Source organism: Phocoena sinus, chromosome 2 (genome assembly GCF_008692025.1).
Source record: "Phocoena sinus isolate mPhoSin1 chromosome 2, mPhoSin1.pri, whole genome shotgun sequence".
In the NCBI taxonomy this organism is placed as follows: Eukaryota; Metazoa; Chordata; class Mammalia; order Artiodactyla; family Phocoenidae; genus Phocoena; species Phocoena sinus.
Window position 1 is genome coordinate 167,306,446 of NC_045764.1, and position 23,949 is coordinate 167,330,394.

Here is a 23,949-nt window from a genome sequence, read left to right on the forward strand (position 1 = left end):
AGTGCCATGATCTTTATTTTTTTTCTTAATTGTCAAAGATCTCTTTTGAATATTTTGTCCATATCATATATAATTTAACATTCTTTTACGTAAACTAAGGATTTTTGTTGTTGAGGTGGAAAACAGTCACCACAGTTATCAGTATTAAAAATAATTGGTCACCTCTTTCAGTTCTGTTCCCAAAGCTTTTTGCTAAATTAACCTGCTTTGATCATTGCTCCTCAGCTTTCACCGGCTATTTAAATTATTTGAATTAAGAATGGTCATAATGGTTGACACTTGCACAGTACTTGAATTTTAAAAGGAATTTCACATTCATTATATCATTTGATCCACCCACTAACTCTTTAGGTGACAGGGCAGGTTTTATTGTTCCCATTTTACAGAAATTGAGGCTTAGGGAGATTAGGATTGTCCTAGAATGAATAAGTAAGTGGTAGAACTGAGTCTTGAATCTGATTCTTCCTGATCCAAGTCCAGGCTCAGAATGTCTTTCCACTACTTTTAAGTATTTTCCTATTAATATGCTTGAGGTGTGTTTCCATCGCCTTCTTTTTCTACTGGCTTCATTTGGTTTCCCAGCAGAGGGGCTTCCTAACGTGCCTGTCTCCCTCCTGGGTGATTGCATGGGAGCCCACCTAGGTTCCTCCTGTTTCCAATCTTGCATTTTCCTTTTCTGTGGCTCTTCCAGCTTCACCATCCGTGGAAATCTCCTCCTTCCCTAGACTCGACTTCTCAAGTCTTCTCACAGCCCCCTGGCCTTGGGACCTCCCATCCTGATCATCAGCAGGAGAGCCCATTGGAGAGGGGAGACAGGGCACGGACCGCAGCACGCCGGGAAGCCATGCTGAGGGTTACTTCTGCATTTCCTTCCTCGCGGTCCTCAGGAGCATCCTCGCCGCCCTCCGGCCCCGGCTCTCTCCAGCCCTCCCCTGATCCGCCTCCCCCTCCTGCCGCACGGAGGCTGAGACCTGGCGTGGGACGCACCTGTGTCCCTCTCCGGTCACACCGCTGAGACACCGGGGCTGCTCCCGGAGCAGGATTTACAGGCCCGGAGAACGCCAATGGGAGATCCAAATGGTCGGGGACTCCGGCACTTTAAGAGGCTTTTCTCTGGGAAACACCCGTCCCCTCCGTGCGCCTTATGAATGGAAATCCTCCTCCCCCGGTCGAGCCCATTCTCCCATTTCACCAGGAGCCGCAGCTTGTTCCCTCCTTTCGGTCTCCCCGCCCACATCAACGCGGGCAGCTCCAGGAGGGGACGGACAGGAAGCCTTTGGCCGCCTATTAAATCCCACCCATTTCTCCGGGGGCGATTTCCTAACCTTCCGGGACCGAATTCTGCAATTTGATGTGCGTTTTGTCCGAATGGTAGCGACACGGGCCTAAGGGAGGGGGAAAGCGAGGGGGTGGGGGTGGGGGGTATGCGCTCTTTTCCTCGCAACATCGCTGGCGGAGCGAGGGAGCTCACACGACACAGATTTTGGGGCAAAGCCTTTGCATCTGGACAGCACCATGTCCACCAAAGCGGAGCAGTGTAAGTAGCAGCCGGCCCGGCGTTCCGGCCCGGCCTCCGGCTGGGAGCTATTGCAGTTGCAGCGTTTGCGGCTGCTGGGAGACCTTGGCCTCGTGCTGGTGCGGGGGTGGGGGCTGAAGTTGGGGGGGGTGGGGCGTGGGGGGGGGGAAGAGAAGGTGGGGGGAGGGCGGACGTTAATGGGAGCGCGGCGCTGTCCCCGGTGCTGAAAAATTATGCGGGCTTCCTCGGCTGGTGGCAGGGTTTGGCAAGACCGAAAAACCCTACGAAACGAAATTAAAATGGGGTCATTTTCGGGAAGAAGAGGCCTCGTATCTTTCAGATAAATATTTCGGTATCTCTTGTTGGAGTGGGGGAAGGGGGGCAGCAGCACATCAGGGGCGGAGAACTGTCAGTGCCACCCGAGCCTGCCGGGCCTTCTGAGCATGCCCAGTTCTCGGTGCTGGAGCCATAGGGGAGTTCGAGTCTGCAGTTTCCACTCTGGGTTGGAGAGGCTAGAAGGCAGAGAAGGGGGAGGGAGGATTCGGGAGTCTGAATTCTGGATTCAGTGTGAGGAAAATCAGCTCAATAACACCAGCACTAATGCTAAAACTAACCACAACCAGAGGTTAAAGCCAGAGCTGCTGCTTGCAAGAAAGTGAAAGGGGCAATGGAAAAATGATCTAATTATTTTTCCAGAGAGGTTTCCTTTGTAGGGCAGCTCACACAAACTATAAAAAATAGCAGGAGGATTTTAGTTTTCCCAGGAATGATTGGCTGTGTGTTTGGTTGGAAACAAGCTGCTAACTCCTTGTGGACAGAGGAAGTTTCTAATAGGCTCCCTATAGCATTTCTTATTGCAGTGTGCATTAGTAGGCCTTGGTATGTACTTGGTAGGTTGATTAACATGAAACCTTTTCCTGAGTGCATGTGAAGGATTCAGGAACTTAAACTTCTGTAAATAAAAGGTGTTTTTATTAAGCAATGAGTTTGAATTTTTAACAAGTATACCAAAAGCTATTCAACGAATTGACTCTAGTTTCTTTCAGAGCAGCACACAGTTATGTGGTCACTGCTTGAAAGTCTTTTTAATTCTTCTTTGGAATGGCTATTAAAGCCATTTTGTGAGACACCAAAAAACAGTAGTCTCGTTATTTTGGGGCAGTAGCCTGTATTTGTTAAAATGCAGTATGCCACTTATTCACCAGGTAGATTAAATGAACTGAAGACTCATAGAATTCCCAGATTGATGCTTCATTAGAGATCCTTTATGAGCACCTACCATCCAGTGCTTGTACCTCTATATAAATTTTTTCTTTTTTTTTGGAATATGGAACACCTGAGTTTGAATCCTAGTTCTGCCGTTTACTGTTTGACCTTGGGCAAAATAATTGACTTCTATGAACTTTATTTCCTCATCTGTAGACCTGGGATAATAATGCCAGTGGGGTGGTTGTGATTATAGGTGAGAGAATACACATAAAATGTTGAGCAGTGAGTCCAGCATATAGCAAGTACTCAATAAATGATAGTTATGATATTGACAATCATTTCCCACTTATTAGTCCATCTCTTCTAAATCATTAGGAAGTTCTTTTGTGATTTTTTGGGCCTGTTTTAGTTCAACCTAACCCTCAAAGATAAATTTGGCTTCTACAGAGGCTTTTGAAAAAATTATGCATTACGTTTTGAGTAATGGTAACATAGTTGGAGTTGGTGCAGAACTTGAGGATAACACACCCTTAAAGGTTTTATTTTAGTACAGTTGTTAAAAAAACCACTACCTGTCATTTGCTTTTATAGTTACATATTATGTAAGAAATATCAGGTATCAGTAATACCAGTGAGTATTACTGTCCTCTTCCTTGTTATATTTTGAGATGCACTGGATGCTTTGTCTTGTCTCTTTCCTGGGCATTTAGTGCCAAGATGGATAAAATCTATCTGTGGACTTGGTTGTGTAGTGCACATAGTGTGTAGTTTAGTAGGTAATTTAGAATTTTTTGTGAAACAGGTTTTGTTCTGTTTTTTTATCTGTAGATGGAAAGGATACCATATTTGAAGCTAGGACATATGGATTTGAGTTTTTCATGTCCTTCTGATTAACTGTGAGACAGTTATCTGGGCAATTAACTTAATCGTTTTGTGCCTCAGAGTTTTCATCTGTAAAGTAAGGAGTCGGAGTAGCAGCTATCTTTGTTTAGCCATTAGCATTTTGGAGGGCAAAGGAGGTAACACAGGAGTAGGCTGTGAAAAGGATAAGGTGCTTTGGGTGTTTTTCGGCATCTTTATCTAGGGTGGAGAGAAGTTAAGAATCTCATTTCTCTCTCTCTTTGAAGTGCACTAACATGGATGAGTTGACACTCCAGTGCACATTATATACCCGAAAATAGAGCAAATACATGAAAGGCTGCATGGTTACTATTTATGAAGGGTGAATACTTTTTAATAAAGTGAAGTTGCAGATCTGTGATTCTTGGACTCTGTAGGAGCACGGCTAGGAGGAAGGAGAAAGAGAAGGGAGGGCCGTGAGATTTTTCTCTTCTACTGGATGTGAAGACCACCAGAACATGAGAGAACGAGAGAGTTCATTTCTTTTCTGCTTTCGGGAGAAGTGTGCATAGTACTGTTTGCCTAAGGACCAAAGGGGAGATGGAGGCTTAATGCAGTGTCAAAATAATATTTCTGTTACTCTTTTCCTGAGGCCTCTTGATGTAGGTACAGGTTTCTTTGGTACAGGAAGTGGACATAGTTTGGTTGAGCCAGCAAGAGGAAGTATTGCATTGCAACCAAACAAATTACGTGACTTAACCTTTGAAATGTAATGTATCCTAGTTATGTGAAAGATGATCTTATTTTTATGGAGTAGCATTTTCTTTAATAAAATAAGTGATAATGATGAAAGAGAGTGTAGGTATAGTTAAGATATACTTCGGAGCTTGTTTTATACGTTCAATCCGTTTCCTGTGCTTTGTGCAGAACATCATAACAGGAGGTGAAAGCTTCCTAGCAATTTCTCAGGCGATTGCACAAGAGTTACAGGTATTTTCCTTGAAATGCTTCTTTTTCTTAAAGTCAAAGTTCACTGTAGTGAAAATGTTTATGTAGCTGATATAGAATGATAAAAATAAGAATTTATAGTTCTTTCACTTGGGATTCTAAAGAGGAGAAAGAGGAATCTAACCCCCGCCCCCCATTTTCCCTGTCTTTTAAGAGTTAAAATTGACCAATCTGGGGCACTTTGGGTGTGCTCTTTCAAAAGAAGCTTGCTTTTGATAACAGCAGAAGTTAAGAGTCAGGGTTCTAGAATCAGACTGCTGCTTGGGTTTAAATCCTGGCTCTGCTTCTTGCATTCTCTGTGCCCTTGGACAAGTTAACTCGACCTCTCTAAACATCAACTGCATTGTTTGTAAAATGGGGATAGTCATAGTTGTGAAGATTAAATGAGGTGATCCATGAAAAGTGCATAGCACAGAATCCTGGCATATAATGAGGAGTTAATAAATAAGTTAGCTCATTATTATTATCATTATCATCAAGTATTAAACCTTGTGCTTACTGCTAAAATAAGGATAATTATAAAGTTTGGATCTAGTCCCCCCACACCCCCCACCGCCACCAGCCCAGAGTGGAGCAGAAAAAAAAGTAGCCATTGTTTAAATGGGACATGGGCTCTTGGGCTATTTTTTTTTCTCCTTTGCTTGTCTCCAAGTCTCTTTTACAACAATCAACCTAACGTATTTGGGTGGGAGTGGATCCCTGCATGGCAGTTCCTTGACTTGATATATCTAGCAGGGAACTGGCTGATCACCTAAACAGAACATTTCTAGGGCATGAACTGCCTATCCATCACCTTCTGTACTGTGATGACAGTGTAGCATCTGGTTAACATAAATCACTCATATAAATATCCATCAAAATGTTTGTCAAATTTGGAAATTAACCTGCTGATATTTGGGGTATAATCTCAGTAAGCTAATTACAGAAATGTGAATGTGTGCCATTTTTAATGTATTTACCCTACTCAACATCTTTATCTCAATAACTAAAAATCTTTTGATTACATCAAAACAAACAGTTTTAAGAGTATAGATAATTAGCAGTATGATTTGAAGTTGAACTTGCTCCTATCCCCTACATATATATATATTTTTTTGGCGATACGCGGGCCTCTCACTGTTGTGGCCTCTGCCGTTGCGGAGCACAGGCTCCAGACGCGCAGGCTCAGCGGCCATGGCTCACGGGTCCAGCCGCTCCGCAGCATGTGGGATCTTCCCGGACCGGGGCACAAACCCGTGTCCCCTGCATCGGCAGGCGGACTCTCAACCACTGCACCACCAGGGAAGCCCTATCCCCTACATATTTAAGGGTCATACTTAGAGAAATCAATAGGTAGTTTTATTTATTTTTATGTACATTATTTGGTAATGTGACTAAAATATAAAAGCCCTTCTCCTTTGAATAACATTGCAACCTGTAGTCATTTAGAAATCTTTGCACAACAACGTAGCTGACTTCTCATAGATGGAACTCTAGTTTTATTCACGTGTAAAAATTAGAGTGTACCTATTAACCATACTTGTGTTCGCAAAAAGAACACCAGGTTTTTAGCTCTGATTTCTCTGCATGATTTGACACTAGCTTTTCTATTCCTTATTTAAACTCTCCTTCTCTTCTTTCTTTGCTGGCCATTCCTACTCAGATTTTTTCTTAGGGCTACCTTTCTTCTCCCTATCTTTAAAACAGGATTCTGTCATTAGTTCTCTCTCTTTTTTAAAAAAAAATCCCACAGACTCTTTCTCTCCTTCACTCTTGTGGTATTAACTATCACCTCTATGTGGATGACACCCAAATTCAATTTTCTAGTCTAAACGTGTTTCTTGAGCTATGGCCTCTGTGCCTATCGAAGCATCCTATAGGCAACTCAAACCCAAACTCATTGTCTTCTGTCCCAAACTTGTACTTCTTTTTTATAATACTCATTTTGGTGAATGGCTCCATGATCTATCCACCCATTCACCTAAGTCAAAAAATTGGGAGTCTTCCTAAACTTCTCCTACTCTCTACCATTACTATTTAAGCCCTAATGATGCTTGCCCATCCAACTAAATCCCTGCACTAACTCCTTGATCTAGTTACATTGGACTATTTTTTTCCAGTTCTTCCAGTGCACGATGTTCTTTTTGCCTGACATGCTTTCTTTCTCTTTCGGCCCTTTTCTTTGCCTTCCTAATGCTTACTTATTGTTCATTATTTAGCTTGGAAGCCCTGCGTGATTGTCACTCTTCCCCTGTATGCCCTACTCGTGTGCTCACACTGTATTGAAATAATTAGTCTTCTTGTTAGTTGCCCTAATTTGTGTGTAGACGGTATTATGTTCATCTCTGTGTCTTCAGCATGCAAATCATTGTCTTAGGGCAGTGTTTGCACAAAAACTGTTTCTTGAATAAGTAAAAATGAATGAAGGTGAAGTAAATGTCTTTCATAAAGAAGGATTACATAATTACATTTTGGATGTCATTCACCTGAAGGTTTCATATTTTCATTAATGTGAAGTTCTGTACTGTATACAATGTTCACATGCTTTTCAAATGGATTTACAGGTAAATCAAAGTATAGTTGTCAAAAGTACTTAAAACGTATTTGCTAAATCAAATTTTATAGTATTTATATAACAGCTTACACTCTTCCTGAATGTTCACTATATTTTTGGTTCTTTCTCTTAGTTAAAATTTTCTCTTAGTATATTCAGCATAATACTCACGATTCCTAATTGGTAGACAATCTTAGCACGCAGCCAGCTTCTTTTGTCTTTTTTTTTAGGAAGATGTTGGGGGGGTAGGAGTTTTAGTAATTTTTTTATTTATTTTTGCTGCGTTGGGTCTTCGTTTCTGTGCGAGGGCTTTCTCTAGTTGTGGCAAGCGGGGGCCACTCTTCATCGCGGTGCGCGGGCCCCTCACTATCGCGGCCTCTCTTGTTGCGGAGCACAGGCTCCAGGTGCGCAGGCTCAGTAGTTGTGGCTCACGGGCCTAGTTGCTCCACGGCATGTGGGATCCTCCCAGACCAGGGCTCGAACCCATGTTCCCCGCATTAGCAGGCAGACTCTCAACCACTGCACCACCAGGGAAACCCCTCTTTTTTCTTTTAAGACAAAGTGACAATACATCTGAAGTCAGGGACTCTTCATGCTGTAACTTGACTTGGATCCTTTGGTAGTATACCTGTGCAAATTTTCTGTATTGATTACTCAACCAATAAATAGGCTTTAAATTGGGATTTTCATTTTGCAGTATTATGTTGGAAATTCACATGCATTTGTTTCTCATATTCTGAAAAGATATGGGTAGCTCTGCATAAACGAACACAGACATTGGCTTAGAAATGAAATGTTTATTGCATAAAAAAACTACATTAAGCAAAAATGTATACTTATCAACAAGCTCGCTTCCTGTAGTGTGGAAAGCTCAATCATTTCATTTAGAATATTTAGCTCTTTTCGACCCATACGTTCTATTTCTGTCTTGCTTTTCTCTCCTTCTGGACATTTCTTGAAAGGACAATGCTTCTAAACAGTATATAGTTTATTGTGTGAGTCTCATTTACTATTTGATGTGGGATTAAAATTGGAGGGATATTCAGCATTTCAGAGTGTATTTCATCTTCATTGGTCTTAGAAGCTTGGTCTGACACTAGGACAAAACTTAAAGGATATGTGTGTGTGTACATAGGTACTTATGTATATATAGGCACATGTGTGTTTATATACCTATACATTTATATATATATATAATGCTATTTTAAGAAGAAATGAGCTTGCCTCAGAAGTGAAAATAGATAACTCCTAATCATATAACCAATTTAACATGTCAGAGTTATATGTATTTGAATCTTAAGATCTCTAGAAAGGAGGGTTTAGATATCTATTGTTTGTGCCTATTATGTATTAAGCAGTTGGACATATATTAGCTTAATTCATTCTCGTAATACTTTTGAGAGTCAAGTGTTACTGTATTATGTAAAACTCTGGTTTTGTGTCTTAAATATTCCTCAGGTACCCCACGTCCTCTTTGTTCTTATCATCACCATCCTAATTATGGAACTTATCATTTCTTTATTATGACAGCCTTTTAATTTATCTCCTTGTGTCTGCTTTTGTCCCCATCAAATCTGTCCTCACGTAGTCCCCTTAGTGATCCATCTAAAATACAGAGGCTATTGTGTCATTTTTGTCATTCTCTTCTTTAAAACACTTCCTATCTTTAAATAACTTCCTGTCACCTTTGACCCATGTTAGAGCTCCACCTCTTTGGGAGTTGGGTGAGCTCCTCCTAGATGTTAGACTATATACCATATACATACAGTAACTGCTCACTGATGTTGGATGATAGCATGACTTAATTTCGAGGCACTTTACTTTTACATTACATTTAAAAAAATTTTTAATTTTATTTATTTTATTTTTGGCTGCATTGGGTCTTTGTTGCTGCACGTGGGCTTTTCTCTGGTTGCGGCGAGTGGAGCCCACTCCCCGTTGCAGTGCACAGGCTTCTCATTGTGGTGGCCTCTCTCGTTGTGGAGCACAGGCTCTAGGTGCATGGACTTCAGTAGTTGTGGCACATGGGCTCAGTAGTTGTGGCCCACGGGCTCTAGAGCGCAGGCTCAGTAGTTGTGGCGCATGGGCTTAGTTGTTCCGTGGCATGGGGGATCTTCCCGGACCAGGGCTTGAACCTGTGTCCCCTGCATTGGCAGGCAGATTCCTAACCGCTGTGCCACCAGGGAAGCCCTACATTACATTTTAATATGCGTTCCAGGTCCTTCTTATGTCGTCCTTTAAATGTGGCACTTGAAAAAGACTCAATACCATATACATACCTTCACTAATGCAGAGTACAGGAATCTATATTTCAAAATGTAAAGAGTCCTTTAGCTCTTTGTATTATAATGTCAAGCCTCTGGTCTGCTGAAACTGCCAGATCTTTTCCATAGGAAATACCTGTTAAGCCTGTTTTCCTTCATTCTCCAGCTGTGCAGTGGGACGATAATAGAGCTTTGTTTAACCCTGTGCTAGTTTCCTAGGGCTGCTGTAACAAATTACCACAAACTGGGTGGATTCAAACAAGAGAAATTTACTCTCTCACAATTCTGGAGGCTAAAAGTCCAAAATAAAGGTGTTGGCAAGGCCTTGCTTCCTCTGCAGGCCTTCCTTGCCTCTCTCTTACCTTCTGGCGGTTGCTGGTATCCCTTGGTGTTCCTCGGCTTGTGCCGTATCACTCCAATCTCTGCCTCCGTCTTCACATGGCCTGTGTCTCCTGTGTGTCTCTGTATCCAATCTCCCTCTCTTTTCTCTTATCAATACTCCAGTCATTGGATTTAGGGCCTCGCCTAATCCAGTATGACCTCATTTTAATCCGATTACATCTACAAAGGCCCTATTTCCAAATAAGGTTGCATTTATGGGTATCAGGGTTTAGGACTTGAACATAACTTTTTGGGGAACACGATTCAACCCACTACAAACTACTAATTTCATCTTTTTAGTGTCGTCTCATTGTTATGCCTGATTTTATCCTTCAACATAATAGACATTTCTCCATTAGTTTTGCATCAACTACCAAAGTGATATGCATCCCTATATAAAATATTCAAAATAAAAATGTTGATCAGGAGAAAAGAAGTAAAAAAAAGAATGTGGTGTGCCATTAAATAGCTTGTTTCAAGTTGCTTTTGAGCCATTGATCAATACATTTTAGATAAGACAGTTTCACCAACTGCAAGTGCATCCTATTGTGGTACTACCCAATCCAATTTTATCAACTTGTCTGTTCTCTTTTTCAACAAATATCCATTGGGTGTCTGCAGTGTGTCAGGCTCTGTACCAGGCTCTAGAGGAGCTTACAGTTGAGTCTACTCTGTTGAGATGTATATACTCTATCTTTAGCTTTCCTTTGTTACTCTGTCCAGATTCTCCCAAAGAAATAAGAAATTGAAGTGAACTTGGCATGACTTATTCACAGGTAGCCAGTACTTGCTCCTTATGACCATTACTGCACTCTCTCCCTTTTTTTTTAAACTGTAGGCTGAATTTTTTTTTTTTTGGTAGAGAATTGTATTGGAATCCCCTCTCTCCCATTCAACGTTTTTCTTCTTTTCCAGGTTTTTCTGGCTGTTCTTTTTCATTCTTCCAAACTAATCTCACAATCAAGTTGCATAGGTCCAGAAAAAAGCCTGATGGTATTTTTGAGTATCACATTAAATTTATAAAATAACTTAGGGAGAACTGGCATCTTCAGGATATTGAATCTCACTATCTAAGAACATTGTATGTCTTTCCAATTATTTTCAAGTCTTTCTGTGCCTTTCCGAAAAGGTGCTTTTAGAGGGCGTGCTTTTAGAATTTCTTGTTAAGCTTATGCTTCGTGTTTTTTTTGTTTTAAATATTTTTATTATTATTTATTTTATTTATTCATTTTTGGCTGCGTTGGGTCTTTGTTGCTGTGCGCAGGCTTTCCCTAGTTGCGGTGAGCGGGGACTACTCTTGGTTGAGATGCACGGGCTTCTCATTGCGGTGGCTTCTCTTGTTGCAGAGCACGGGCTCTAGGCGCCGGGCTTCAGGAGTTGTGGATCGCGGGCTCTGGAGCACAGGCTCTGTAGTTGTGGTGCACAGGCTTAGTTGCTCCGTGGTAGGTATGTGGGATCTTCCCAGACCAGGGCTCGAACCCGTGTCCCCTGCACTGAAAGGTGGATTCTTAACTGCCGTGCCACCAGGGAAGCCCCCGCTTAATGTTTTTTGAAATCCTTTTTTTTCTATCAAAATTGAGATTTGTCTTTTCTTCTGTATTTTTATTTTTATACCCGAAGGCTATTGATTTTTGTATGCCTATTTTGTAACCTTACTTTACCAAATTATTTTCTTTTTGTAATTGCTTTTCCATTGATTCTTTGGGTTTTCAAGATATATAATTATATAATCTGCAAATAGAAAATAATTTTATTCTTTTCCATCCAATTCTTATATCTCTAATTACCTTCACTTTTCTAATTGCATTGGCAAATATTTCCAGCACAATGTTAAATATAGCATAGAGCGTATTCTTGTGTGATTTTGAATTTTAGTAGCAAAGCCTCTAGTATTTCTCTATTAAGTAAGATTTTGGTGGGGCTGAGGTAATATACTAAGGAAGTGTCCATCAATTCTTATTTTATTGAGTTAAAAAAACTTGAATGGTGTTGAATTTTGTCAAGTTTATTTTCTGTATCTGTGGAGACCATATGACTTCTTCCCTTAACTTTATTAATATGCTGGATTGGATTTTATGTTTTATTTAATAATATTTGCAGTGATATTCATAAGTTAGATTGGTCCATTTTTGGGGTGGGGTGGGGAGTAATTCTAGTCAGGTTCTGGAAACAATGTTATACTGACTACATAAGATGAGTTTGGAGGATTTCCTTCTTTTTCTATGCTCTGGAATAATTAATGTAACATTGAGGTTTTCTGATCTTTAAAAGTTTGTTAGGGTTCCCCTGTGAAATCATCTGGTCTGCTGCTTTTTTGTAGTGGAACTTTTTAACTTCTTCCTTTATTTCCTCTATGACCCTTGTTCTATTTAGACTTTCTGTTTCTACTGGGGTCAATTTTGGTAAGTTTTATTTCTCTAAATTTTTTTCATTTCATCTAAGTTTTCAAACTTGTTTGCATAGAATTATGCAGAAGAGTCTTTTAGAAAATTTAAGATTTCCCCTATTTTGATGTTTATTTTCTCCTTGTCATTTCTAATGTTATATATTTAATGTTGTGTACTTGTGTTTTCTCTCCCCATCCCTATCCCCTTTTTTCCTGATCTAGTTAGTGGTTTGTCTGTTTTATTCATTTCTTTTCTAAGGAACCAGTTTTAGATTTATTTATTAATTCCACTGTTTTTTTTTTTTTCTGGTTTGTAAATTAATTTCCGCTTTTATTATTAATTCCCTTTTCCCCAGACATCTTTTCTTTTTTTTTTGGCTGCACTGCACAGCATGAAGAACTTCCTCGACCAGGGACCGAACCCATGCTTCCTGTGGTGGAAGCCTGGAGTCTTAACCACTGGACCACCAGGAAGTCCCAGACATCGTTTTTTTAAACTTTGGTGTTTTTTTTCTAGCTTCTTGAGTCGGGTGTTTATTTATTTTAATATTTTTGATCAGGCATTTCTTCATGCAATATATTTTATTTGACACTTCCTTTAGCTGTAGGCTACAGATTCTGATGTCAGGTTTTTATTATCATTTTCACAAAGTTCTGCAATTTAATTTTGTATTTTGCCTTTGACTCAAGTGTTGTTTAAAAGGGTGCTTGTAAATTTCCACATGGAAGGGCATTTTTGTTTATTTTGTGTGTGCGTTTTCATTTCTTTTTGAGGTATAATTAAAATACAACATTAGTTTAAGGTGTGCACATAATTCAGTATCTGTGTATATTGCAAAAGATCACCACAAGTCTAGTTAACATCTTTTTATTTTGTTATTGATTTTGAGTTTTACTGCATTATAGTCTGAGGATGATATTTGCATTATTTCTATTTGGAAATTATTGAGCTTTTCTCTGTGGCATAAGGTTAGGTCAGTTTTTATGAATGTTCTATGTGTACTTGAAAAGAAATTGTAATCTCTGTTATTGGTGTTCAAAGTTTGATATAGATCTAAAAGATCCACCTGATTTATGTTGTTTTAGTCTTCTATACCCTTATTTTTAGTCTGCTTGATCTTGGATTTTGAGAGGTATGTTAAATCTCCTATTGTTAGTGTGTTTTTGTCTATTTCTAGTTGCATCTCCTGTAAGTTTCAGCTTAATTAAAGTTATTGCTGTGTTATTGGGTTCATAAGTATTAATAACTGTAATATCCTCATTGTGAATTGTAGCCTTAACCATTATGAAGTGGCCTTTTTAATATATTGTAATGCTTTTTGGTCTCAATTCCACCTTGTCAGATATCAAGATTAAGACTCCTGTTTTCTTTTTGTGTTTGCCTGATATGTCTTTCTCCATCCTTTGATTTTTAACTCTTTTGAATCTCTTTGTTTTAGGTGTGTCTCTTGTATTCTGCATAGTGTTGGATTTTGATTTATTAGCCAATCTGAAAATCCTTTTCTTTCGATAGGTGAGTTAAGCCCATTTACATCTATTGATATGATTAATATGTTTGGCCTCAGTTCCATTATACTTATTTTTTTGTCTTTTGTATCTACGTTTTTTCATTATGCAGTTGGTTTTACCTGCTTGTTTGTTCTGTTGGTTAACTTTATACTAATACCTTTAAATAATACCATTAGTCCACTTTTTTTTTTTTCGGACTTACTGGTTCCCTACGTTGAAAAATATTGAAATTAGCTTGTAACCTCTTCTCCCTTGCTCCTTCTATCCCAGTATCTGATCTAAAGTAATATCCTATTATTTCCACTTAACGTTTAATCGACAGTCATATCCATATGCACTCCTTATTCCCCCGACCCCAATTTTTGATAATTACACTTGTCTGCTATATTCTCTCTTTTATGACCATGGGTTATCTTTGTTCTATAGGAATATTTATATTTAGTGCTCACCAATGGTTCTTATATCACTGTCTCTCTCAGTCTTTTTGGTTGTCTGAGTGTTTTTTTCTGAGAGATTCTTTTGGAAGGACTCACAGGATCAATGTACCTTGAGTTTTGGCAAGTTTATAATAGTTTGTTTGCACTTTTTACTTGGAGGCCAGTTTGGGTACATGTAAAATCCTTGATTCATATTTCCCTTCCTTGAGTGTCTTAAATTTGTTACACCATGTTCTTTGGGTATTAGGAATTGGTTGAAAAGTCAGGGGACAATCTTGTTTTCTTTCCCTTATTAGTGTCTTAGCCTTTTTGCCTAGTTGCCCAAATGATGTTTTATTTTCTTTTTAAAGTAATTTTCACTGTAGTATGATTCAGTGTTGGTCACGCTGAAGTGATTGTGGTGTATCCTTTCAATGTAAAAATTCAAGATTTTTTTTTAATTTTAGGAAAATGTTCTGAAATTATAGAATATAATTTAATATTTATTTTGGTCTATCATTTGACATTCTTTGAGATCCCTATCATATGTATGTTGGGTCTTTTTTGCTTATCTTCTGCATGGATCACTTTCTATTGAATGTTTTAAAAATCTCTCTCTGTATTTCTTTTGAGTTTTTTAAAAAAATTAATTAATTTATTTTTGGCTGAGTTGGGTCTTTGTTGTTGTTGTGTGCGGGCTTTCTCTAATTGCGGTGAGCAGGGGCTACTCTTTGTTGTAATGTGCGGGCTTCTCATTGCAGGGGCTTCTTTTGTTGCAGAGCATGGGCTCTAGGCGTGTGGGCTTCAGTAGTTGTGGCTCGCGGGCTCTAGAGCACAGGCTCAGTAGTTGTGGCGCACAGGCTTAGTTGCTCCGTGGCATGTGGGATCTTCCCAGACCAGGGCTCAAACCCGTGTCCCGTGAATTGGCAGGTGGATTCTTAACCACTGCACCACAAGGGAAGCCCCCTCTTTTGAGTTTTTAAAAGAGTTACCTGTGCAGTATATCTTTATTAGTCTTTATATGAACTAGCCTATTCATGGTGATTCCACATGTATATATATTTATTTAGCTCTTAACTTGAAATGTCAAATATAAATAAAATTGGCACTATTCATTTAAATATTACCTCATTTCTCATAAATCCAAACTTAATCAATATAAGTAAGTACAAGCAGCTGACTACATCATTCTGTCCTCTAGTGTAGACATGCCCAAATACCTACATATTGGAATGCATGTTACTTTGTCCTCTTTTTGTTTATTGTGGAAATAGTTACATATAATAAAATTCACCCATTTTCAAAGCACAGTTTAATGACTTTTGCGAAGCAGATAGAATCCTGTAACCACCACCTTAACCAGTATATGAAACAGTTCTCTTACCTTAAGAAGATTCCTTGTGCCCCTTTGCTCTTGATCTCCTTCCTGTACCCCCAGCCCCAGGCAGACATTGATCTGCTTTCCATCACTATAGTTTGCCTTTTCTAGAATTTCATATAAATGGAATCATTCAGTACATAGTCTTTCTAATTGACTACTTTTATTTAGCATAATGTTTTTGAGATTCATTCATGTTGTTGCATGTATTAATATTTTGTTTCTTTTTATTGCTCTGTAGTGTTCCATGGTTTGTATATATTATTTGGGTTGTTTCTAGTTTTTGGCCATTATGAATAATGCTGCTAAAATATCTGCATACATGTTTTCATGGGGACATATGTTTTTATTTCTCTAGGGTGAATACCAAAGAATGGAATTGCTTGACAATATGGTATTTACTGTTGTAAGGTATTGCCGTATTGTTTTTGAAAGTGGCTGTAATGTTTTGCATTTCCACCAGCAATGCAGCTGCTCCATATCCCATCCTCATCAACACTTGCTATTGACAGTCTTTTTAACTTAGTCATCCTAGTGTGTGTGTAGCTGTATTTCATTGTGGTTTTAATTAGCATTTCTCTGAGGACTAGCAGTGATGAACATATTTTCATGTGCTTATTGGCCATATGTATATCTTTTGGGAAATGTTTGTTCCAATGTTTTGTCCATTTTTATTAGCTTTTTTTGGTTGTATTCTTATCGAGTTGTAAGAGTTCTTTACGTATTCTGAATAGAAGGCCTTTGTTCTGAAAAATTTCACTTTTGCTCTGTGGCTTACCTTTATGTTTGCATAAGTATGACTTTTGAGAAGTGAAACTTTTAAACCATGAAATCCATTTTTATTAATTTTTTCTTTTATCATTTGTGTTTTGGTCTCCTGTTTAAGAAATCTTTGCCTAACTCAATGACATAAAGATTTTTTCCAGTGTTTACTTCTAGAAATATAATAGTTTTATCTCTAATATATAGGTCAATGAACATTTTTGAGTCACTTTTTATGTATGGTATGAGGTGAGGCTTGACCTTCATTATTTTCTTTTTTTTTGGTGGGGGTACGCGGGCCTCTCACTGCTGTGGCCTCTCCCGTTGCGGAGCACAGGCTCCGGACGCGCAGGCGCAGTGGCCATGGCTCACGGGCCCAGCCGCTCTGCGGCATGTGGGATCTTCTCAGAACGAGGCACGAACCCATGTCCCCTGCATCGGCAGGCGGACTCTCAACCACTGCGCCACCAGGGGAAGCCCCTTGACATTCATTATTTCCACGAATAATATCCAGTTGTCCCAACACCATTTCTTATAAAAACTATCTTGTCTCCATTGAATTACCTTGGTACCTTTGTTGAAAATTGATTGACTGTGTATATGTGGGTCTATCTCTGGACTCAATTCTCTTTATCCATCTATATGTCTATCCTTATGCCAGTGACATACTGTCTTTATTTTGTAAATTTATAGTAAGGCTTAAAATCGAGTAGTGTGAGTCCTTCAACTTTGCTCTTATTTTTCAAAATTATTTTAGCTGTTTTAGTTTCTCTGTTTTCTTATATAAATTTTGAAATCAACCTGTCATTTTTTTCAAAAGAAGCTTATTTGAATTTTGGTCTATAGATCAATTTGGGGAGGATTAGTATCTTAACAACATAGAGTCTTCCAATCCTTGGAATGATATATATGTATACTTATTTAGATCTTGTTTAATTCCGCTCCGTAATGTCTTGTAGTTGTCACGTCATTCATTAAATTTATTCCTAAGCATTTTTGTGAATGTAGTTGTCTTTCAAATTTCATTTTCTAATTATTTGGTGTTAGTTTAGAGAAATACCATTGATTTTTGTATGTTGATCTTATATTCTGCACCCCTGCAATGTTCGCTTATTAGTTTAGTAGCTATTTTGGGAATTACTTAAGGTTTTCAGCACACCCCATCATCATGTCATCTGTGAATAAAGATTGTTTTACATCTACCTTTCAAATCTTTATGCCTTTTATTTCTTTTCATTGTCTTATAGCACTGGTTAGGCCCTCCAGGACAGTGTTAATTAGAAGTGGTATGAGTGGATATCCTGGCCTTGTTCTCGGTCTTAGGTAGAAAGCTTTGAGCCTTTCACAATATTGAACAACCTTGCATTCCTGAAATAAACCACATTTGGTCATAATGTATATCCTTTTAAAATTTTGTTGGTTTCTATTTGCTAATTTTTTTCTTTTTGGCTGCACAGCATGGCTTGTGGGATCTCAGTTCCCCAGTCAGGGATTGAACCTGGGCCACGGCAGTGAAAGCACCAAATTCTAACCACTAGACCACCAAGAAACTCCCTATTTGCTAGTATTTTGTTAAGGATTTTTGTGTCTATGCTCATGAGAGATGTTGGTCTGCAGTTTTATTTTCTTGTAATATTTTTGTCTGGTTTTCAGATCAGGGTAAAATTGACCTCATGAGTTAGGAAATGTTCCTTTTTTCTACATTTTCTGAAAGAGTTTGTATAGAGCTGATATTCATTTTCCCTTAAATTTTTGATAAAATTGACGTTTGAAGCCATCAGAGCCTGAAGGTTTTTTCTTTCCTTTTTAACAAAGGTTTTAAATTTTAAATTGAATTTATCTAATTGATATAGAACTCTTCAAGTTTTTGTTGTTGCTTTAATTTATTCTTAGTTTTGTTATTTGTGTCTTTCAAGGAATTTGTCTATTTTGACCATTTGACAGATTTGTCCAGTTGTCAGTATATTGTCTTAAAGTTGTGTGTAATAATACTTTGTTACCTTTTTTTATATCTGTAGAATATGTTGCTATGTCTGTCTTTTATTTCTTTTTAAAAAAATATTTATTTTATTTTTGGCTGGGCCGGGTCTTAGTTGCGGCATGCAGGATCTTTATTGTGGCCCGCGGGCTTCTCAGTAGTTGTGGCATGTGGGCTCCAGAGCACATGGGCTCTGTAGTTTGTGGTACATGGGCTCTCTAGTTGAGGCTCGTGGGCTTAGTTGCCCTGATTTTGATTGTTTTCTGTTTTCTATTTTATTGATTTCTGTCACTATCTATACTATTTCCTTCCTTTGGTTTGCTGTGGGTTTAATTTGCTCTTCTTTTTCCATCTTCTTACAGCGAAAGTTTATTGATTTGAGACCTTTGTTGTTTTTGAATATAGGCACTTAAATCCATAAATTTCCATGTGAGCCTTACTTTAACTGCACTCCACAAATTTTGATAGGTTCTATTTTTGTTATATTCAGTTCAAAATATTCTCTAATTTATCTTGTAATATTTTTCATTGACCCACAGTTTCTTTAGAAGGGTGTTGTTTAATTTCAAAATATTTGGGATTTTGCCCGATTATCTTATTTATTGTTTTCAATTTCTAACTTAATTCCACTTTTGTCAGAGAACATGTTCTATATACTTCAATATTTTGACATTAATTGAGACTTGTTTTATGGCCCAAAACGTGGTCTACACTGACCGGTAAACATTCCATAAGCACTTGAAAAGAATGTATATTCTCTAGTTGTTTGTTGATGTGTTCAAATCGTCTATGTCCTTGCTGTTTTTTGTCTAGTTTTTCTGTCAGTTGCTGATAAAAGCATATTGCAGTTTCTGACTATGACTATGGAACTCTCTATTTTTCCCTTTAAAACTGTCAATTTTTGCTTCTTGTGTTTTGAAGCTCTGATACTGGGTTCATACTCATTTATGATTGTTATGTTTCCCTGTTGAATCATCCATTTTAACATTATGAAGTGTCTTTTTTATCCTTGTTAATGTAGTTTGTTTTGGAATCTGTTTTATCTAATATTAATAATGCTACTCCAGCCTACTTTTGTTTACTGTTTGTGTGGTGTATATTTTCCATCCATTTTCTTTTAATGTTTTATAATTTCCTATTGGCTTCCTAGCAATTATAACATACCTTTAATTTTCACAGTTGATTTGCAGTTAATAATGTACTACTTTATTTAAAATATAGAAACCTTGCAACCTTATAGTCTCATATCCCTCTTTAATTTATAGTTATATGTAATACATACACATATGTTATATACGACACAGGACAATGTTATAACTTTAAAATTGTATAGTTAATAAGGAAATTAAGAGGAAAAAGAAAATATAGTCTTTTGTATTTACCAAGAGATTTGCCATTCCTGATGCTCTTCGTTCTTTTCTGAGGATACAAGTTTCTATCTGGTATCTTTTCTCTTCAGCCCAAAAACTGTAACTGCAACTCTGCTTATGACCAAATTTCTTAGATTTCTTTTGCCTGAAAATGTCTTCATTTTGCTCCTTTTTTTTTTTTTGCATTAAGTTCTTATTAGTTATCTATTTTATACATATTAGTGTATATATGTCAATCCCAATCTCCCAATTCATCCCCTCCATTTTGCTTTTATTTTTGAATGATAGTTGTGCTGAATATAGAGTTCTGCTTTGACAGCTTTTCTTGTTTTTTTCAGTACTTTAAAGGTATTATTCCATCTGGCCTTCATGGTGTCAGAGGGGAATTCAGCCATCAGTTGTATTATTCCCATAATATGTATAAAATATATTGTTTTTCTCACTGCTTTCAAGATATACTGTTATCTTTGTCTTTAATAGTTTGAATATCATATGGGCTTCTGTTGGCATAGTTTGCTAGATTTTATTCTGCTTGCTGTTTGCTTATCATTCTGTGTCTGAAAATTTCTGTCTTTTATCAAATTTGGGAAATCTTTGGCCATTATTTCTTTAAACATTTTTTTCTGCTCTATTCTTTCCATTCTCCTTTTCTAATATTCCAATTACATATCCTTAATTGTACTGTTTGATGTTATCTAACAGATTTCTGGGCTCTGTTCACTTTGTTTTTTTTCAACCTTTTTTTTCCTCTGTTCTTCACCTTGGATGCTTACTATTGCTCTGTTTTCAAGTTCATGTACTCTTCCTTCTGTCATGTCCATTTGGCTGTTAAGTCTATCAAGTCACGTTTTTATTTCAGAAATTATGTTGTTCAGTTCTAGAATTTTCATCTCGTTCTTCTTTTATTATTTTTATTTTTCTGCTGGGACTTCTCATTTCTCTAATGAGAGTTTCATGCATTGAAAGCATGTTTTGTTTTACTTCATTGAGGATATTATAGTAGTTGCTTATACGTTGTCTGTTATTCCAACCTCTGTTTCATTTAGTGATCAAACTAGTTTGATTTTCTTTTCTTCTGAGAATGTGTTTTATTTTCTTGCTTCTTCATATGTTGGCTAATTTTTGATTGTGTCCTGGACGTTATGAATGTAAAGTTGTGAAAACTTTGGATTCTGTTATTTCCCACTGGCAAATAGTGTTTCCTTTGTTTTAATGGGTCATTTTCTTGGCTGGACTTGAACCGTAAAACTCTGTTGCTTATGCAGTAAATCCTTACTTTGCTCAAATCTTTTGCCTTTTGCTGGGCTGCTTAGAGTCTGTTTTGTACTCGTGTGGTTCAGGGGTCAGTCAAGGAGGTAGATTCCCCTACTCTCTTCAACATTCACAGTTTGCCAGTTTTCCTTTTCTGTTTCTCCAGGCCAGAAAGCTTGTGGGTTTTTCTATGTCTGCTCTCACCACTGTGCACACTGCGTGGGCTGCACTTAGCTCCAGGCCCATGGAGACAGAAGCTTGCTGGTATAGTTGCCTGTCTTCCCTCCTCCTTGGTAGCTGGAGTTCCCCTATCAGAGTCTATCCGCTTCTGTTCATTCTCCTGTACCTTCAGGGGGTTGCTTTTTAATTATGTACAAGCTTCTTTGTTGTTTTCTGTGAGAGGAAGAGGGATTGTAGGTAGAGGTTTATTTTATCATAACCTAGAGCCTCTTCATTTCTTTTCTTTTCTTTTTTTTTTTTAATAAATTTATTTATTTGGCTGTGTTGGGTCTTTGTTGCTGCGCGCAGGCTTTCTCTAGTTGCAGCAAGCAGGGGCTACTCTTTGTTGCGGTGTGCGGGCTTCTCATTGCGGTGGCTTCTCTTGTTGCAGAGCACAGGCTCTAGGCGTGTGGGCTTCAGTAGTTGTGGCACGTGGGCCCAGTAGTTGTGGCTCCTGGGCTCTAGAGCGCAGGCTCAGTAGTTGTGGTGCATGGGCTTAGTTGCTCTGCGGCATGTGGGATCTTCCCGGACCAGGGCTCAAACCCATGACCCTTGCATTGGCAGGCAGATTCTTTTATTTATTTATTGGTTGCATTGGGTCTTTGTTGCTGCGCGCAGGCTTTCTCTAGTTGCGGCGAGCGGGGGCTTCTCTTGTTGCGGAGCACGGACTCTAGGTGTGCGAGCTTCAGCAGTTGTGGCTCACGGACTCTAGAACACAGGCTCAGTAGTTGTGGCACACTGGCTTAGTTACTCCGCGGCATGTGGGAACTTCCCAGACCATGTGTCCCCTGCATTGGCAGGCAGATTCTTAACCACTGCGCCACCAGGGAAGCCCTTCTTTTTAATTTTAAAGAGTTCCTCCTTTCCATGCTTTATCTTTCTTAAGCATCATCCATTGCATTTATTTACTCCTGTGTTTCTACTGGTTTAGTCTTCATTTAAAAAATATTTTTTTCTTTTATTTCTAATTCTCTCTAGAGTTCTTTCACATTGATTGTCGCAATCTCTTCTTTAGTCACCTAATTTCAGTGTGTCAACAACACAGTTTCAATCATTTTCTTAATTTCTTTTAGCTTTTGCTTTGAAGTATTGGGTTACAGTTTTCAGCTGCTTAGTGCGCGTGCCTCTGCTTCTTATTCTCTTTCTCTTATGATAAATTCATATGGGATTTTCCGTTGCTCATTTTTAAAGTGAAATAGGTTTTTCTACAATTTTTAAAGACAGAGGGGGTGGTTCAGGATAACTTTAGGGCTCCTCTTTCATTTTTTAGTTTTTGGGCAGAGTGATAAAACAATATACTCGTGTACTTTCTGAGACCTGCTTTCTTTGGTTTTCTTTCCCATTTTAATTTGGACTTTCTTTGCGTCTAATATCCTTACACTGTTCTCTCTTGGGATTGGGATTCTCTTCCCCGCAGTTTCTTCTGAACATAGAGCTTTATCTCGAGGTTAGGCTTGGCTTGTTACTTGTTAAGAGTTGAGAGTCTCTTCCATCATTATCAGATCTTATCATCTGAAGAACTCCCTCCTTGCTTTGATTTCTATTTTCAGATTGGGACACCACAGTTTCCAGTGAGTACCGTGGATGATTTGAGAGTTCTTTTGACCGGAGGACCATCAGAGGCCCTTATGTGTCTTCCCTATGTATCTTCCAACATGGATACTGATGTTGCATGGATGTGTAGCTAACAGAAGTTTGTCCCTATCCACTTGTAATTGGTTCATGGGGCTACCTTGTCACCTAGTTTTGTTGTAGATAGTTTTGTCAGCCAGTCTTTGGGTTTGTCACCCTCATTGACCTTTCCGTTTTTATTGGAGGGGCTTGGGTTGCTTCGTAACCTATGCTGCTGCCATTACCCTCTTCCTGGAATCCTCCTCCTTTAGGGTATTTAACGTGACTCTTTTAAAAACCCTATTCTCTGGTATTTAAGATCCGTTTTTTGGATAAATGGCTGTTGCCTTTAGAACCAGGCTTGTGACTCCTCACCCACTCTCTACGTCTGTATCAAGACGAAGTCACAGCAGTCCCTTTAGTCCTTTCTTTTTTCCTGTTGCCATTAAGAGGAGATGACCAAAACTTGTAAATATGGGAGCCTCCTAATCAATGGCAACATTGAGCTTTCCTTATACCACTAGATTTAGGCTTGCTCTTCAGTTTTCTGAAATGAAATAGTATAATGTTTATATGCACTATATACATGCTCCGGGGATGAAGCTATAAAGAAAAGCAAAGAAATGATGCAGAAATTTAGAAAAGTATTTACCTTTACGGTGAGTGAGAGGGATGAAATTAGAGATAGATATGCATAAGATACGGGAAATGTTCCATATTTTAATCTGGGTGGTGGGTACATGAGTATGCATTTAATGTTATTTTTGAATCTGTATATATAATTTTATGTCCTCTTTCATAACATCAAGAGACACTAAATAGAGTCTCTGGAAAACAGTCCTAATTCAGTATTCATGAGAGTCCCTTCCAGGGACATCACTGAGCAAGGTCAGGAGTGAGTCCAGAAAAACAAGACAGCTGGGGCTTTTGCCGGATGCAGAAGTGTGAGCCAGGTACTGGACCTCTGGCAAAAATATGGTTGGGGAGTGGGTTACTCTGTATTTTCTGCTTAAGCTCAGCATGACCTACCCCCAGCCCTTAGAAGTAGGTCAAGGAATACTTCTTTGGGAGTAAAATGAGTGTTCTTAGCTGTTCCAGGAGACTGTGGAAGAGAGTAGGTGCTTTGCTGGCTCGAGAACAAATAAGAGTCTGGGGCACATTGACCCAGGCCTTCCGCCTTGGGTTAAAAACCCTGTGTATAGGGCTTCCCTGGTGGCACAGTGGTTAAGAATTTGCCTGCCAATGCAGGGGACACGGGTTTGAGCCCTGGTCCGGGAAGATCCCACATGCCGCACAGCAACGAAGCCCTTGCGCCACA

General features: G+C 38.6%; 1 protein-coding gene across 2 annotated transcripts in view; it reads left to right on the top strand.

The window, feature by feature from the left end:
• The window catches only part of UNC79 (unc-79 homolog, NALCN channel complex subunit), a 307,052-nt gene that overhangs the window by 44,739 nt on the left and 238,364 nt on the right, over positions 1-23,949 (top strand). The window contains exon 1 of one of the 2 annotated variants that reach the window (XM_032620578.1): positions 1,431-1,537. The exons of the other annotated variant lie outside the window; for it this stretch is intronic. Coding sequence (XP_032476469.1) covers positions 1,516-1,537 — 22 coding nt within the window. The 5' untranslated portion in view covers positions 1,431-1,515. Of the gene's footprint in view, positions 1-1,430; positions 1,538-23,949 lie in introns of those variants that run through there. 2 annotated transcript variants of the gene reach the window in all.